The 19,754-nt window shown below is 40.6% G+C and overlaps 1 protein-coding gene across 3 annotated transcripts in view; it reads right to left on the bottom strand.

Moving 5' to 3' along the window:
- Positions 1 to 1,287: 1,287 nt before the first annotated feature.
- The window catches only part of LOC121873535 (zinc finger protein 135-like), a 92,044-nt gene continuing 73,577 nt past the window's right edge, over positions 1,288 to 19,754 (bottom strand). Inside the window, exon 6 of one of the 3 annotated variants that reach the window (XM_042377158.1) lies at positions 1,288 to 2,486. In XM_042377158.1, the coding sequence (XP_042233092.1) occupies positions 2,250 to 2,486 (237 nt within the window). In that variant the 3' untranslated portion in view covers positions 1,288 to 2,249. Of the gene's footprint in view, positions 2,487 to 10,795; positions 12,012 to 18,584; positions 19,111 to 19,754 lie in introns of those variants that run through there. The other 2 variants (XM_042377155.1, XM_042377154.1) reach the window with 2 other exon arrangements.

Consider the following 19,754-nt stretch of genomic DNA (forward strand, 5'->3'; position numbering starts at 1 on the left):
ACCTGCCTCTTCACTGACGTGATCGTCTTCTAACATCTCGTCGGCAGTCACCTCAGGATCCCTGATCACCTCCAGGATGTCTTCGTTGGTGGTCTCGGAGAAGTCTGCAGCTGTAACACTGCGCAGCTTCTCTTGTAAGGTCCACTGCCACTGCAACAGACTGAACCTCACCAGTCACAGGTTGACTCTGCCTCCCACCTGGGACACCTTGCAACACATGCCGCCATGTGTGACGAATCGTTGCTACAGACAGCTGATCCCATGCCTCCACCAAGAAGTCCACAGCTTTCTTGACGTTAAATTTCCTCCAAAAGTGTTTGACGAGAACTTCTTGCTCCGCCAACTGTTGTTCCTCATCGCTCTTGCTATCGGTGTCACCCAGGTTACGCAGCTCATCCTTGGTGTTGGTACAGTCGTTCAGGAGCTTAAACTTCTTTGCAGAGTATGCAGCTTTCACATTGCAGATTAATTCTTGGTCCATGGGCTAGATTAATGACGTAGTGTTGGGAGGAAGGAACACCACTTTTACGTTGGGGTGATGATCCAACAGTATGGGCGAGTGTCCTGGTGCGTTGTCAAGGAGCAACAAAATCTTGAATGGAACATTCTGTTGCTCACAGAATTTCTTCACGTCGGGAACGAAACAGTCCTCAAACCAGGAGAGGGACAGAGCAGAGAACATCCACGCCTTACGTGCGGTCAGCCAGTGGACATTTAGCTTGGTTATGTCCACGTTCTTATAGGCGTGTGGCTTGCGGGCTGTGTGGATCACCGATAACTTGAGTTTACAGGAACCGGAGGCATTGGTGGTAAACAGGTCGGTGATGCGCTCCTGCAACTTCCGGCCCCGACACTTGCTGGCAGACTGGACAACAAAGGTCTTGGAAGGTAGCTTTTTCCAAAACAGACCGGATTCGTCCATGTTGAACACTTGGTCGTCGGTGTACTGTCCTTCCTCCATAATCTCACGTAAGAACAGAGGAAAATCCCTAGCCGCAACACGGTCAGCACTCGCTTCTTCACCACTAATGTTGGTGATCTTGTTCCTCTTCTTAAACCTTTGCAGCCAGCCAGAGGAAGCATTGAAGGGTTTGGGCTCTGCAATTCCCATCTTACATGACACTGCTGCGTACAGTTCACGTGCGTACTCCTGAACTGACCGCATGTCGACCGCCATGTTCGTCTTGCCTGACGAAGCAAGTAACACACAAGTAAATTTTCTGTCTTGAGAAGCACCTTGTTCTGGCAATACTTGATCATTGAAGCACCTGCAGACTTTGTGATGTTCATGTGATCTTTTATCTTGGCTGCATCCTTCTTTATCGTCCGGATCGTGGATTCGTTCACGCCATGCTGGCGCGCCAAATCAACTTGTCTTGTTCCTTTCTCCAACTCTTGAATAATCTTGTACTTCACATCGTAGCTTAGGGCACGTCGTATCTTCTTTGGCTTAGGGCGGCTGGGTCCAGGTAATACAAGGTTTTTCTGTGGTGGTGGTGGTGGTCCGGTGGCAGCCATTCTTACGGAACAATAGATACCTGTATACACGGTGTGGCCGGGAGGGATGTAACTGACGCAACTAGATCAAGCTCCTACCCACCAGCGGGAAGGCACGTCATGTTACATTAAACCAATCACAGCCAGCGGCGGAGGGAGGTAAGGATGCGTGGCCCAATCACCGTCCCGTACGTCATATGACGTCAGCGATAACGCAACAGAGGCATCCACTGCACAACCTACTCGCGCCGCGTGCCCAACATGCGGGAGATGGCGGGAGATTTGAATCCAAAAATGGTGGCGCGGCAGGACCGCGTAAAGTGGGCATTCCGGTTCTGGCGGGGTACCGCCTTACTCATCCTCGCACTTACGCGTTACTCCATTCATGGAAATCTTAGAGAGACAAAGTGACATTACATAGCCTTGGTACACTCCCACACTTATTTTCAAACCTCTAGACGATAAGTGTTTAGGTGTGTTCTAAAATCGGTTGTGTACTCGGTGCATCTTTTGAGTAATTAACATTTCAAAGTGAACTGAGTAGGCACACCTGTGACATGTATCATTTGTGAGTAATACAAATTTAAAAGTAACAAAATAGCATTCTTATAATGTAAATTCCAACATTAACATAAAATGATTACTTTAACTAAAATCAAACCAAGAATATAACACAAACTTCCTTAGTGAAAATATGTGTTCATATGTACAATAATATGTAATCAAATTACTATACTGTTCGATTGTCATGCTTATTCTGTGGTAACTGAAGCATGAGTGTTGATGTGATGTTTGAGGTAATCCTTACGTGAGGAGCGATAAGGACAGTGTGGGCAGGAGTATGGCCTCTCTCCCGTGTGAGTCCTGGTGTGTCGCACTAACAGGTAGTGGAAGTATGTGGAGTAGGAGCAGTACTGACACTGATGTGTCTTGAATGTTTTCACTCCCGCCACTGATTTCTCGCCTCTTGACTCCATCGTGTCTAAAACCTGAAAAATAAATAATTTAAGGTTAGTATAAGTTAGTCTCTTGTGTAAGTCATTGTGCACTTTCTATAACGAATGGATTCTACTATGAATATTCCTATAACGAACGGTTTTACCTATAAAATTGAGAGTGCTATAACGAACGAAACTCCTACAACGGACTTTTTTTTTTTTACTAATTTATTGGGTTTTTTATAACAAGCATTAATGATATTCTTTATTTCAGGGGTTTAGATGCATATTTATGCACTTTTTTACAATTTTATATTATATTTTTCAGTGTTAAGTGGTTGTATTTGGGGGCCTGGAACGGATTAATCCTATATCGAACGAATGCTATAACGAACAAGGTTCTAAAACCAATTAGATTCGTTATAGCATACCCCACTGTAAAGTATAATTTATAATTTGGGATCATCTGTTTGAGGAATAATTTTTTTTTTTTTTTTTTACGGGGATTAGCCCACCCGGGCACAGATCACTGACCCACATCGGGGCCTGATGGGCGAAAATGTAATAATAACATAGTAATTCATAGTAAATAAAATTTATAATAAAAAGTACAATAAAATAATAATGGTGATAATAAAAATAATAACACTATAATAACAATAAATATAAATACAAAGAAATACACAAAAAAAAAATCAAATACGTAGTGAGAAACACTATGTGTATGTTGTGTTATCAAGTAAGTAAAACAATTGAGACCCTGCAATTGTGTGTAAATGGGGCAGAAAGACAGATCAGCAACCTGGGACTTGGTCACAATATTCGTGATGCCATATAGCAGCAGGGTCTACCATTAGACAATACATTATGCTTCCTATATCTTCCCAGGCGGCAGTACCTCCCTGTTTGGTGGCTGCCTACTACCTATTACCTTGTTGTCATTGGTGTCGATGTCAGCATCAGCGTTGAGTGAAGTTGTGAATTGATATAAAAAGTTGACAACCTAATGAGATATAAGGCTATATGCTAAGCTTTATTGCATGTTAATTAATTTACATCAAATTTATCTGATGTCTTTTTAAATGTGCAGTTGCTCACACTTCCACCTGGTACAGTTGCCAATCCTCTCCCACCATGATGTGTAAACCCAAGGAAAATCGAAGCATGATTCCAAGCACTCTTGAGTGAGAAGGAGAGAGTGTCCGGGGGATGATAGGGGCCATGTATGTGTGAGTGGGTGATCGGGTACAGGGGTTGAGGAGGGTTATGGTTTAATGGTTAAGGGGTAAGAGGGATCAGTCAATCAGAGTACTGTCCTTATATCTGAGGGTTGGCGACAACAGTCCTCCACTCTAAACATTGATGGGATGTTTTTACCAAACCTCCAAGGCTTTGTATCTCTCTGGGAACACAGTTTTTTATTTCACCCATCCATCCTAGTCTCTACCTTCCCCTGGTCCTCCTACCCGAAGCTCTGCCCATTAATATTTCTGTTATCCCCTCATCCCTAATTATATGACCAAATTATCTCATTATTCTTTTTCTGTACATTTCAAGAATTTCTCTTGATTTTCAGCAGACTTTTTTTCAAATTTAAGTTAATATCCCTTTTCATTAGGTCTTTTAGATTATTAAATGTTGTTTTGATTGTCGAATCTTGCAGGACTTGAAGCAGAAGAGGGGGGAGTCAAGGAGGAATGGGGACGGGTGTACATGGGTTATATTCAGGGGGAGGGTAGTGGAAGCAAGTGTGCCTCTCTATCCCCCACCCGGGAGGTGGCACCAGCTCTGCCTACCAGACAGGAGGAGGCGAGCGCCGTGTAAGCAATGATATTTCTAACCACACCCTGCAAAATACAGTGTACTTGGCAAATGCTGCAGCTTCTGAGAATGGGGGGGGGTTACTGCTAAGAGCAGAGACGTTACCAAGAACAAATTCTGGCTTGAATGTCATGTACACTAATACTGACACGTTTCTTGATAAGAGAGAGGAGTTTAAAACACTACTGAAAGTACACCAACCAGATATTGTGGGAGTTGTCGATCTGTTGTACACTCAGAAACCATAATCTCTAGCCCACCTGGGTCAGTACTGGAGGTTAGAACAGTGTCCTTTCTGGACGGGGGCCCACTCAAACTATCACGAGGCAACACACGCAAGAACACACAGTCATAGTATGGCTGTATAGATGACATTATGTATAAATATTGTATATGGCATTTTATACTCTGCATTATCTTCATTATATATGAACACAGAAAAATACCATAGGTTGTGGTTACGAAAGTATGAATGGAAATAAACACTTCCAAACCACCCAGTGACTCCACACAACGTGTGTGTGTGTGTGCCAGACCACGATGCTTCCCATCATTTGCATAACTATATGAAAAATTGTGTTTAATTTAACTACATATTTCAAAAACCTTAAATTACATGTGGATCAGTCACTCCTCATTTGACACATTTATACTGTAGTGAAATATTTTGACCATCCCACCTGGGCACATGGAGGCCCATGGTAACTCTCACGGGGCAACATCCTTGCATTTGTTGAGAAAAGTTAAATGTTATTATATATATATATATATATATATATATATATATATATATATATATATATATATATATATATATATATATATATATATATATATATATATATATATATATATATATATATATATATATATCTGTATATATATATGGGCTGGCAAGGATATGGCGGCACTACTGGTGAGTTCACAATAGTCTGAAGCCATATAATAAAACAATAACCTTGAACTACGAAATACTTACCACCATCCTGGCATAGTAAAATGACACTGGGTTGGTCAAGAAAAAAAATTACAAGGTATGAAGATGTGCATGAAACACCGTATTTGTGGAACTAGGTGTGTAAACACATTGTGTAAGCACTGTGCGAGCAGTCGTTTGTATGAGTCCCAGTTCGCATATTCCTTCTGCAGCAGGAATAAACGCGAATGCGTAGGCCGACATACATACAATATACAGTAGATATGACGTCACCTTAGGAACAGCCATTACTAAACCAAATGAGAAGTGATCAGGCACTACTAATGTTCAGTTTGTTTATCCAGGGTCACAAGTGTGTCATTACATATACAGTAATGGGAAAGGTTCCATTTGTCAATATGGTGAGAACATTGGACTGTGAATAACAATAGAAATACAGTATGTGGTATCATTGCTTCTAGTTAAAGGAGAAAAAAATCAGAATTGCAGCATGCAAATTAGGGGTTAAATAAAGAGTGTATACAAGCAAGAGGTGGGCATCCACGTGTCTTAAACCTGTATTAATTAAAGCAGCAATGAGCTTGTCATTGCGTATTAATATTCTTCAATGAGCTTGTTTCCGGTATCAACGTTCTTCAAGAGCTTGTCTCCATTATTAATGTTCTTCAAGAGCAAGGTGATTCCCCGCCTGGAGTACTGTCACTTGATTGAAAATGTCCAAAGGAGGGCCACCAGACTGGGTGCCTGCACTTTGGCACCTCAGCTACCCTGAGAGATTAGAGCGCCTGCAGCTGCTTAGCTTATACTACAGACGGGCAAGGGGCGACCTAATTGAGGTGTATAAAAATTTCCAAGGGCACTACTCAGTCGAGTGTCCTTACCTGGAGCTGGTGGATGCGTGCCCCACAAGGGGTCACAGCTCAAGGTTGAAGAAGCCGCAAGTCCAGAAAATTGTGAGGGCTAACCTTTTCAGAGTGAGAATTGTGAACTCGTGGAACAACCTGTTAGAGAGTGTTGTGACGACACCGAGTGTGAGCGCTTTAAAAATAAGACTTGACAAGCACTGTAGCAGGTTCAGATACATTCAGGAGCCAGTACATGCCCAGTACTTGCCAACAGTGTGTAACAGAGACGTGACCGATTGCTCAAGTGGCTAACAAGCTGAACAGTGGTGAAGAAGATAAAAGCAAAAGATGTTTTTACAGTTTGAGCAGATGTGTCTGGCATATCGTTGACATCCCTGGGTAGGAACTCTGGGTGTACCCTTATAAGTCTGGCCGCATGTACCACATCTGAGGTTTGTGTTTGGCTTAAAGTTTTTAAATCTGTTGTCCCTTTCCTTTGTGATAATCATGGATGGATCTGAAAATTTGAGCGAAAGTTAGAAGATCCGTGTAGGTTCTCTAACTATGACAGCGTCGCCTATTTCTAGTGTTATAGGCTTAGCCTGTTTGTGTTGCATATAAATCATTGCAGCCCGTGACGATGCTAAATGTTTCAATGTCTGTGAAGACGCTGATTTGCTTTGTAGCAAAATCGTCCACGTAGACAGGGCGAGGTTTGCCTGTAAGTACGTCATAGGGCAGACGTTTGTCTATGCCAGTGGTTCTCAACCTTTTTAAATCTTGGTCACACCTTTAATCTTTTGGGAAATTTTGGTCACACTTGACCTAAGAACACTGTTATCTATCTTTGCAAATATTCCCAAGGATTCCAAAGAAACTATAATGTTAAGGAAATTGATATTGTTACTTTATTTACTTTCCAGTGATCATCATATAATTCTCTATTATCCAAACAATGAAACCTTTCATAAAATAACAGGAAATATAAATATGAACTTTCATAGTTTCCATAATAATTAAAAAAATTCAGAAATAAAAATAAGGAATCAATAGTTCACTACTCCTTAGTTTCATTGCTATAACCACATTATTACAGGAGTGATTTTAAGCAAAAGTGTCATAATGATGATTAAATTTTATATTCTAACAGTTTAGTGTTAATCCATAATAGGAATCATATGCATGTACAGTACTTTTGTAATTCCTAACATTACAGCTTTTCTATAAAAAAATAACTGAAGACAAATTTTAAAATGTAATAACACACTGATTAATTTCATGACCTACTGACCTATTCTAATTTAACGGGATTTCTGCAGCTGGATTTTCCTTTCAAGTACATTAAATCTAGGCTCAACAATTTGTCACAGTGAGCTTAACACAAGCCTGAATATTGATTGGTGATAGTTTTGCACGCTTTTTATTTTTTATTTTCAAAAGGTCAGAGAAGGCTCGCTCTGACAGATATGTACTATGAAAACCACCAAAGACTTTATGGGCCAATGATGCCAAGCTCTGGTGGTACTGATCTTTATAAACTGTGGCCCAAAAGTCTCAACGTGATTTCATTATAAACAATGATTTAATTTTTGCATCACAGTGAACTTCAAGGAGTTTCTCTTTTTCCAAATTTGGCAGACCACATCCTTTCACATTCGCTGGAAGGAAAGGATTAATGATCCAATTCTGTTTCTTCAAGTTTTCCTCAGATTTTTGGGGAAAATACCTCTCAAAGTTTTCTCTTAAGACTCCCAAGTGTTCAAGGATCAGTGGCCTCATTTGATGTTCAACATTTTGATCAGGAGCCTCTGTTAGAGCTACTGACAGTTGACTGAAGGCAGACATTGTTCCTTTCAACTCGTCGCTTCCATAATGATAATTTCATCTTGAATGCATCTATTTTATCTGATGCTGAAAATACATCCATATCCTTTCCTCGAAGGCTCACATTCATTGCATTTAATTTTTCAAACATATCAGCAAGAGACCCAAGTTTTGAGATCAATAAATCATTGTGGAAGTGAAATGCTCTGGGACAATCAATTTCAGAAAGAAACTCATGAACACATTTCCGCAGATCAAAGAGCCTCCTTAATGCAGTGCCCCGAGACAACCAACGAACTTCACAATAGCACAAAAGAGTCCTATGTCAGATGAATTGATATGTTATATGCCAGTACAGTTCATTGGCAGTAATGGAATTGCAGGGGCTGATCCAGGAATATCAAGGGGGTGGGGGTGGCAAGAAGTCATGGAACATGCCCCCCCCCCCCAAAAAAAAATAATAATAATTAATTAAATCTGACCAATATCATGGACATTTTAAGGCCTTTTGAAGCCATGTGCACTTGATATTAGGAGATATTCCGAGGTTAACAGTAATTACTTTTTACTATACAAAAACGCCTGAGTACAATTCTACATGAAAGAGGGGGATCTAGACTCCCAGGACACCACCAGGATCCGTCCCTGAATTGTATCTTGTTATTATCTTAGAATAAAAACACAATCTAAGTTTTCACAAGACACTTCACTTATGTTAACAACTGAGTAACTTGTGAGACAATAATAACTGCATTATTTCTATACATAGATAAACACACCTTTGTCACGATCAAAACGTTTACCTCTCCAACACAACCCCGATACAATAATACAATAGTTGCATCAAGCTCTTATCATTACAAACTGTACACGTGCACCAGGGTGATGATCAATAACTTTGGGGGTTTTTTCTCGCCGCCTTAAGATAAAGTTCACAAGCCTCTTGGGATATTATATTTCATTATATTTTCATAACTCACGAGACATTATACTCAAGATAATAAAAACCTTACCAATGTTAGTCACGTCACAGGCTTCAGTAGAGGAGTGGGGGGCACTGAGGAACAGGTCACCATGTGAGGTAAACACCATCAATGTTCTCCATCATGACATATACACTCCCGTAACTATTATTCCTCACACCGGTAGACCTACTCTGTCACGACTATGACACTAACAACTGTACCACACCATAATTACCCTGATTAAGCAAATGTTGCAAGCTCAAGGAGACCTCCGAATTTTGAGCCAGTTCTGTCCAGGGTGTGATGTGGTGTGGTTGTGTTTTACCATAACCTGCACTGTGTGCTGCCTTGGTCTAATAAAGTTTATCATATAAACTTAGACTCTGCCTTGACCCTTTGCAGAGTGTTAATGTGGTGAAGGGAGTACTGGTGGTGTTAATGTGGTGAAGGGAGTACTGGTGGTGTTAATGTGGTGAAGGGAGTACTGGTGGTGTTAATGTGGTGAAGGGAGTACTGGTGGTGTTAATGTGGTGAAGGGAGTACTGGTGGTGTTAATGTGGTGAAGGGAGTACTGGTGGTGTTGATGTGGTGAAGGGAGTACTGGTGGTGTTAATGTGGTGAAGGGAGTACTGGTGGTGTTAATGTGGTGATGGGAGTACTGGTGGTGTTAATGTGGTGAAGGGAGTACTGGTGGTGTTAATGTGGTGAAGGGAGTACTGGTGGTGTTAATGTGGTGAAGGGAGTACTGGTGGTGTTAATGTGGTGAAGGGAGTACTGGTGTTGGTTCTGCTCTACTTGCTGTGAAAAAGTTAACCCCTTTTTGTTAGAAAATGTATATACGTATTTATTTAGGAATTAATGTTATACTGAGATATATTATGTAAAATTAATGATGCACAGAATGATGCAATAAATTTCATATTAGTAATCTTAGTAACTAGTATTTAGAAAATTCAATTTTTCTCAATATCATTCTGCTAGATATTTATAATACGTGTGTAATAACCCCCCCCCCCCTCACCACCCCTTGGTGGTGATGGTTAAATCTGTATTATGTATTGTGATGTACCTACAGTAGTATTACATTGTTTGTTTTACAAAATGGTGCTGCGAGTTACATAAAAGATTCCCTATGAAATGCTTTCTTTTGAGTTGACCAATATGGCCACTACTAGTCCCACCCACTTGCTTTACTAATCCTGCACGGAGGATGACGTTATGCCACATCCACATATTAAAGCTCCTTGGTTGCACCCAGTTTCTTCACTGGCCTTGGAAGGGATAACTCAAGTAAATTGTGGTTCGCTGTTGTTTCTCCATTGATGGCCGGTGGTGGACTGCCGTTCTCTGGCTGCCTGGCAGAAGTAAGTGGGCCGGGCTGTAGGGTGAAATCCATAGAGGTGGACTGTTGACGACTATCCTTTCACTCTGAGATGACTCTTCCCCTTCCCTGTTAGTGTAGAGGGTAGTGGAGATGAGTCCTGGGTGGGGACTAATCCTCGATTTCCCCAAATACTCTAGGGCGTAAATAGGTTCATTTAAATACAGCCCCAGTTCTTCTAGCCGGTCATAATGTGACTGGGGGTATATAGATCAGTTTCTGGAGTAGAAAGGACAACTTCCATAAAAACACTGAGAAGGGCCAAGGCAGACACTGAGTTAATAAACTATAGTAGACCAAGGCAACACACAACACAGTAGTAAAAAAAATGGCTGGGCACACGAGGCAGAGGGCAGATTATTGGCCCTCACCTATATTACTTGTATCAATTGTATCACTATCCACCACAGAGGCTTACAGGGCCTCTTTGTCAAACCCCTCAAAGTCCATATAAGTCCATATCCTCACTATCACTGACTTGGGTCGGCTGTGGTGGGTGGCGGGTGAAGAACTCGGTAATGTTTTGATGACTGGGCGACCTTGTGCGCACCCTGCCCACTCCGCTCTCCGCGTAAAAGAGTACATGCACAGCGTAAAGTGAGCATTCCGGGTCTGGCAGGGTACCGCGTGAACGTGGAAACACGTAAAAAAAAAACGCATAAAGCGGGGTAATACTGCACTGGCATGAGGAGTACTAGTAACGTCAAGTGTGTCGACCATTACATATGTTCCAATACACTTAAAATGCATATTTTTCCATAATCGAAGACTATTTTGGACTGTTTAATTTATGCTATTTTTTATAGATAATTTTCTATAAGCACATACACTGTAAATAAGCTATGACACTATCTCATCAGCATTGTCTTTAATTCAGAAAAATTGAAGTTGTGCCAAACACTGATATTGTGGATTATATTACCCCTATAGGTTCTGTTCTACACAATAGACCTATATTGTGTATGACTCAACCTAATGACCAAAGTTAATAACTGTGAAGCAATCAATCCATGTCAGTCTATCTTATTCACTCAAGTTCCTCACCAGCAGTTAATGATAAATGTATTTTATTTGTTTAATTTGCAAGACAAGTTCCCTATACCACCACACTCAGCTGGCTACAGAGTGAAGATAACAGAGTGATGTCGAGAAATTGGTAACTAGTTTGCAAAAGTCTACTTAATTGACCTAACAGATGTGTAATATAAGCTACAGGGTATTAGTGTTCACATTAGTCTTAAATATGATGACAACTGTATGGGAAATATAGAGGCAATAATATGGGTAATAAAAGCATTATTTTACTGGTATATGGAAATCCGTAAGTGATATTTAGGAAGAATGGAGCCGAATGTGTCGCTTCAGATGACTGGCGTGAACAAAGCAAGAAGCACAGTGAGGACATGTGTAGGGCCTCTCTCCTGTGTGGGAACGAATGTGAATTTTAAGATTACTCTTAAGCGCTGCTCGAAAAAGACAGTAAGGACATGAATATGGCTTTTCTCCGGTATGAGAACGAATGTGGAGTTTAAGATTACCACTGAGGGCACAGCGAAAAGGACAATGAGGACATGCATATGGCTTCTCTCCAGTATGAGTTCGAATATGATACCGTATACCAGAAACATGTGGGGTGGAGTAGGAACAGTAGGGGCAATGATGAATCTTCCTGCCAGGGTTGATGTTTATGTCAACTTGTGTGGTAGCACCTACAGTTGCTGTGGTTCCTATAGCTTGTATGTGTTCTTCTGTGAGCAACAGGCCATCTTCACCGGTGTACTGACCGTCACAGTCCTCACCCACCTGTGGGAGACACCTGTCTTATTTATGGCCATCCAATGTTAATTCAGGAAATTCAACAATGTTTGGGATGTTTTTATTTCATATTCTATAATAATACAGTATGCAAATAAGTTTACATCTGAGCTCTCAATGATCCACAGATTCTAAAATGTAATCTGGCTAAAATAAAAAAAAAATCATCCAGATACAGATATTTACAATGCACAATGAAGACCACATTATATTCACTACTACTGCAAGCAGTAGACTACAGTGGTGGGTGACAGTGGAAATGAGAGCAGCATGCACTTGGCTTTTGTTCAGTCTGGTCTCATTGATCTTGACAACTACATCCCAAGCTTTAACATCATATTCATTAGTACATTAAACTCCTTTGACCATAGAACCCCCCGAACAATAGATGTTCTTCTAGGTAAGTGCAAGTTATTTGTATAATACTTGTATAATTTTTCATCCCAATATACTCGTGTTGTGACAAGGAAGTCAGTGTTGCATTGTTGGTAATAATGATTGTACCGTTTATCAAAGAACCCAAAATCCGTAGTAAACATATCCGCATCATTTTCTTCAGTGTATGGAAAATCATGTTATTGTTCTGATGACCCAGTGAACTCTAAATCAACGCAGAAATTGTTTCCCCAAACGGTTAAAGACTCACTTTTATACAGTAACATGTTCACTGGTGGTTGGGATCTCGTGACATGGCTTACAAACGGACATTATAATTTTAGCAGCAATGGCAGTGAAATTGACCCAAGGAGTATTACAGTACGGTCATTGATGCAGGGTAACCTGAGCTATGGTTCAGCAGCCATAACTCTAGGAGAGAGCCGTACCGTGCCTTACTTTTGTGTACCCGAGAAAACTGAATTGCGGGAAAATTAAAATGATGGGGAGCGGAAGACGACACAAGCTGGCTGTAACATGACCTACAATGTGAAGCATAAATGAAACAACAGAAAACATAGTGTTACATAAAACTCAAAACAACTGGACAATACGCTTAATCGTAAAGACAATAGAATACTTTTACTTTTTTTTTTTACTTTTTACAATGTTATGCACTAGAACATTGCTTCTCAAAGTGGTACCAGTCTGCAAGCCATCGGCTGCCAGTCCGCTGTGAGTTAAAGAAAATAAAGAAAACAATAGTACAATTCAATAATCGCACCGGAATTCCACCAAGAATAATTATCAGTTGATAAAGTCGACAATATTAAATAATATTATGTTGACAGAAACACATCATAATATTGATAATTATGCCATGGTGCTACAGAATGTAGGCCTATGTACAGTCGGCCACAAGAATAAGTACAGTAAAACCTCGATTAACTGACCCTCGATTAACCGACTTTCGGATTAACCGTCAATCCCGAACTCCTAAAGAAAAAAAAAAAAAATTTTTATGGGGATTAGCCCACCCGGGCACAGGTCACTGACCCACATCGGGGCCTGGGAGAGCGATAATGTAATAATATTAATAATGATAATAGTAATAAAGAACCATAAAGAAAAAAAATCAAGAGTGAGAAACAATATATGTATGTTGTGTTGTCAATAGTAAGAAAAGCAATTGAGACCCTGCAATTGTGTGTAAATGAGGTAAAAAGTCAGATGAGCAACCTGGGACTTGGTCACAATTTTTGTGATGACATATGTTCTTTGACTTTTCCATTTTTTATTCACGGTTACTGTGCTGGTTCATATTTATTTACTAAAGTGGTTAATGTTTTAAAACAAATTCTATTGATATATGAATGGCAAATGAATAGAGGGACTTAAATGAGGTAGGTTAGGGAAAGGTACTTTGAAAATGTATGTTTTATTTCCATAGACTTTATGTACTATTAACCAACCTTTCGGATTATCCGTCAGCCCCTTCCCCCCATATGTGGTCGGTTAATCGAGGTTTTACTGTATACAGTATAGTCTGGATTTATGCGGATTTTGTTTACGCGTTTGGTCATTTACATGGTGCCTTGCCAGAATGAAATGTTTTAATTACGCGGTAAATTTCATCATTTACATGGAGAGGTCCAGATGCGCCGAGCCATTTTTTATTCACGCGGTCCATTTTTGACCATACGCGGGGAGGGGTGCGCAGTATGTTGCTGTTGCGTTATCAGACTGTGATTGGGCCACGCATCCTTACCTCCCTCCGCCGCTAGCTGTGATTGGTCTAATGTTATATGACATGGCCTGGCAGTACCCAGCCGTGTCAGTCTCATTGTTCTCAGTCACCACGTATACTGTTCTCTCTTGTGCCCGCTAGTCTGTTCAACAATGGCTTCCGCTGGACCTCCACCACCCCAGAAAAACCTTGCATTACCTGGACCAAGCCGCCCCAAGCCCAAGAAGATACAACGCACCCTAAGTTATGAAGTAAAGTACAAAATCCTGCAGGAGTTGGAGAAAGGAATGAGACAAGTTGATTTGGCGTGCCAGCATGGCGTGAACGAATCTACGATCCGGACGATCAAGAAGGATGCCGCCAAGATAAAAGAACATATGAGCATCACAAAGTCTACAGGTGCTTCAATGGTGAAGTATTGTCAGAATAAGGTGCTGCTCAAGACTGAGAACTTACTGATGAGCTACTTAATTCATCAGGCAAGACGTAACATGGCTGTGGACTCGCGGGCAGTGCAGGACTACGCCCGTGAACTGTACTCATCAGTGGCGCGCAAGATGGGAATTGCAGAGTCCAAACCTTTCACTGCTTCCTCTGGGTGGCTGCAAGGGTTTAAGAAACGGAACAAGATAACCAACATTAACATTGTTCGTGAAGGAGCCAGTGCGAACCATGCTGCCGCCATGGATTTTCCTCCATTCTTACGAGAAGTTATGGAGGAAGGACAGTACACCAACGACCAGGTGTTCAACATGGATGAATTCGGTCTGTTTTGGAAAAAATTACCTTCCAAGACCTTCGTTGTCAAGTCTGCCAGCAAGTGTCGAGGCCGGAAGTTGCAGAAGGAGCGCATCACCGTCCTGTTTACCAGCAATGCCTCCGGTACCTGTAAGGTCAAGTTGTCGGTGATCCCCACAGCCCGCAAGCCGCACGCCTACAAGAACATGGACATGACTAAGCTAAATGTCCACTGGCTAACCTCACGTAAGACGTGGATGTTCACTGGTCTGTCCCTCTCCAAGTTTGACGACTGTTTCGTTCCTGACGTCAAGAAATTCTGCGAGCAACATAATGTTCCATTTAATATTTTGTTGCTCCTTGACAATGCACCAGGACACTCGCCCCTACTGTTGGATCGTCACCCCAGTGTAAAAGTGGTCTTCCTTCCTCCCAACACTACGTCGTTAATCCAGCCCATAGACCAGGAGTTGATATGCAACGTTAAGGCTGCATTCTCTACAAAGAAGTTTAAGCTCCTGAACGACTGTACCAACACCAAGGATGAGTTGCGTAACCTTCTGAGTGGCACAGACAGCGAGAGCGACGATGAGGATCCAGAACAAGAATTGGCGGAGCATGAAGTGCGAGTTAAACAGTTTTGGAAAATGTTTAACGTCAAGAAAGCTGTTGATTTCTTGGTGGAGGCATGGGGGCAGCTGTCTGTGGCAACGATTCGTCACGCGTGGCGGCATGTGTTGCAAGGTATCCCAGGTGGGAGGCAGACGCAACCTGTGGCTGGTGAGGTTCAGTCTGTTGCAGTGGACCTTGCAAGAGAAGCTGCACAGAGTGTTACAGCTGCAGGCTTCTCCGAGACCACCAATGAAGACATCATGGAAATAATCAGGGATCCTGAGGTGACTGCCGACGAGATGTTGGAAGACGATGACGTCAGTGAGGAGGCAGGTGGTGCGGCAGCATGAGAACAGAAGTTAACACATGGTGATATAAAGGATGCCATCGAGTTTGCCGAGAAACTCAAGCTCACCCTTTCCAAAGACCCTGTCAATCACCGATATGAAGTCTTCAATAACCTTCTAGACCAAAGTATGGAGCAGTACATCAAGATGTATCACGACCACATCAACACAAGCCGTCAGTGTAACATCACTGACCTCTTCGCCCGCAACCCACCACAGCCAGCCCAAGCCAGTGATAGTGACAGTGATGGTGACTTTGAGGGGTTTGTCAGGGAGGCCCTAATATCTGTGGTGGATAGTGATAGTGATTCACCTCAGGGCCACTAATCTGCCCTCTGCCTCGAAACCAGCCCCCATCCTCGTATGACGACCCATCTCTTCTACTAACGTAAGTGTTAAACCTTGATTTTTCTTTTACCTGGTACAGTATATTATTCTCTTATTGATATTTCTCTTCTATATTATGTGTGTACATACCATCATAAAATTAAGATACTATTTTTACTACAACGTACGTATTGTGTCGGAAAAAGTGGAGTTTGGGGGTCGGCCCAGTCTCTATTTCAATTAAACCCATATGTTATGTTATTTCGTTTACGCGTTTCTCGTTTTACGCGGACCTCCACGGGTTCAATTAACCGCGTAAATGCAGACTATACTGTACACCTACGGTTCGTGTTTGAGACAAAATATCTGGTAACACTGTCCTGAACAGAAACAAAATTACAAAATTACCTGTAATTTATGTTTTATTCCTACATATATGTTATAAATACATTTGTTGTGAATGTTTTACTAGTGTCTTGTGTTTATATTACAAGTAATATATTGTATCCAATGGTAGTAAACTTGTTGCCGAATGGGATTGTAGTTATCGTACAGTTCCCTCCTCCTCCCCCACTTTTTCTCTTACTCTACTTTTATTTTTACTGATGTTTGGATTAGTAAAGGAAGGAAGAGGAGTAAATAGAAGAATGAAGAAGGGGAAACAGAAAATAATTAGAGATAACAGGTGGGGGAGCCGAGTCTCATCATGCGCAGTTTCAACGTTACCAGAGCATTTTCGGACCTTATAGCTACAGTGTGTATACTTATTCCTGTGCCGCACGCACACACACGCACACACACACACACACACACACACACACACACACACACACACACACACACACACACAAACCCGCATTCAGCCCATACATGCACGAACTGATCGCTATAAGAACAGCCTAGTCCCAACCATTGTAAAAATTATCAATAACTTGTAATAAACCAGTGTATTCACTCCCAGTAAATCCTACTTCTTCCACTGTCACTATGTTGAAATGCCCTGTAGTTTGAGTTTTTCCCCATCTAGTTATTATATATCTTATTTGTATCACTTATGTTACTTGTATATTATTTGTAAATCGAAACCCATTCCCCAATTATGTAATTGTATATTTTCAGCCTTCTGGCTGCTATGTTCTTTCAATAAACCGTTAATTATTATTATTATTTATTATAACACACACACACACACACACACACACACACACACACACATACACACACCCACACCATTAAATCTAAATTTTGTACAGGTACTCTACCACCATAAACCAGCAGCCAGAATCCAAAGTAGGCCATTAGTATTCCAGACACATCTGTAGTAAATTAACTGTAGAGAGATTTGAATGTACAGTATTGTAAATAACAAAGTGTTTACTATGTGAATGGCTTAAAGTCAGAAAAAATTAGGCTGTTTTATGTCAGTATATTACTATCGTCCTCCATGACAAGTCCTGTACTGTAAACACAAATTTCTGGATCTAGTTATATTAGCAAAACTTCTATCTTGCTTACTCAGTCATAAAAAAAAAATATAAAATATTACTGTATTGTAAAGTAAATTTATACAGTTTATTTTATATTCAAATTAATATATATTTATTTCTAATTCCTGCAATATAAGTTGATGAAAATACTTTACAAGTTCAACAAAATGCTACATTTTCTCTTTAAACTAAAACTATAAATTTCTTTATAATAGGTGAATGTAGAATGATTCATTTTATTTTCAAGATCTTGAACTAAAGAAAAATAGAATTGTTAAGTAGTGAGCAACACAAGGCACACATGATGGCAGCAAACAAACAAAATATTTTTTTCTATCTAATTCATAGTGACATTACTTTTGACCTGTAGTATAACAGCAGTATGAGTAACCTCACAATACAACCTCTAGAGTGACAGAATAATTGAAGCAAACGCCAAAACAAAATCTCTTGCCCTTAGTGTGTGAAGGTTAATTATAGCAGGACAGTATATTTACCATTACTGAAGTGCATTACTGTATAAATAAAATTAAAGAGGCCATTATTCACAAGTTAGTGCAACATGTCTACCAGTTCAATCCCACATAATTTTCTTGTGGCTATAATGGACCAAAAACCAGAACTGTACATTTCTGGTGGCCTCTGAACCCTGTATAATGGTATCACTGTGTTGGACTAGCATCAAGCTACAGTATATTTGAAATAATTTTCATCACAACTGTTCAAAATATACATTTTTGGTGGTTTATCCCCAGACCCCATAGAATCCTTTCATATACCAACATAAAACAAGGAATCTAGGTGGTGCAAGTCTACCATATTTCAAATTAACTGTCCTCCAACTGAAGGAGTAAGGGTCAATTATCACTTGTTTAAGAGAAGGTAGAAAAAAGACAGGAGAACAAGGCCTCCCTCTTTGAGTGGTGGAGATAATAAAACATACTGTACTGCATCTTAAAGATTTACTTGGCATGAACACGGGTATGCCTCTTAAGGCTGCTCATACGGCTGAATCTTATTGAACAGTGTAGACACTGAAAGGGCTTCTCTCCGGTATGGGTTGCTAGATGGTATTTTAGATGGGCTTTCTGAGAAAAGCGTGATGGGCAGTAAGAACAAGCGTACGGCTTCTCTCCGGTATGAGTTCGCATGTGAACTTTCAAATTATACTCAAAAGAAGTCCTGAATGGGCAATACCGGCAGGGATATGACTTTTCCCCTGTGTGGGCACGAATGTGACTTGTGAAATTTATCTTTGAAACAGTACGATAAGGACATTCTGTACAAGAATAAGTGTGGTCTTCAGTATGGGTAATTAAATGTTGCAACAGGGCATCACTGTCAAAATTTGTAAAAGGACAGTAGGGGCACTGGTTCAACTTGGCACCACTGATGAAAGTGTCGTCAGCTCCTGGCACTTCTCCTTGGCTAGTCCTGTCACTCTTCACGGTTACCTGTAAGGGACGCCCAGCTATATCAATCATACAACATTGCTTGTCATAAATTCTTAAAATTAAAACAAAATGGGCTCAAAAGTCATGACTTCCAAATTGGTATATTAATGGTTTTTGTATTCCAGCATTACTTATTGATACACACTTAACATGTCTTTATACCTTGCTAGAGTTGTTATTCTTTCACTCAGGATACTAAATATCATCATAACAATACCATTACCACCAGAATATTACATTTTGTAAGGGAGTGGTGCTCATTCTGCTACAATGAAATTTAGCAGACGAAGTGTAGGGTTCAAACTATTCACATGATGTCATAGAGTGTTTACAAAGTCCTTTAGTGTTTTTGTTCACAGAGCCAATTGAGAAAATTTACACATTTAAAGGCTTGCTGAGTAATGTGCCCCATTATTTTCTTCAAACAGCTGTATTATTCACCTTGTCTATTTAGACTTATAATTGCAAGCAGTTTTAAAGCAGTAGTGTGTGGGAAGGGGGAGCACTCCGAGTATTTACAGCTTTGCTGGAGGACAAACGACATGGAATTGGCTGGAAATGAGCACAAGCACCAGTGAACACACAATCGACACATAGGTAAAGGACCTATGCCATCTTACTGAATCAAGGGAATTATACAGTCA

Source organism: Homarus americanus, unplaced genomic scaffold (assembly GCF_018991925.1).
Source record: "Homarus americanus isolate GMGI-L3 unplaced genomic scaffold, GMGI_Hamer_2.0 scaffold30858, whole genome shotgun sequence".
Lineage (NCBI taxonomy): Eukaryota > Metazoa > Arthropoda > Malacostraca > Decapoda > Nephropidae > Homarus > Homarus americanus.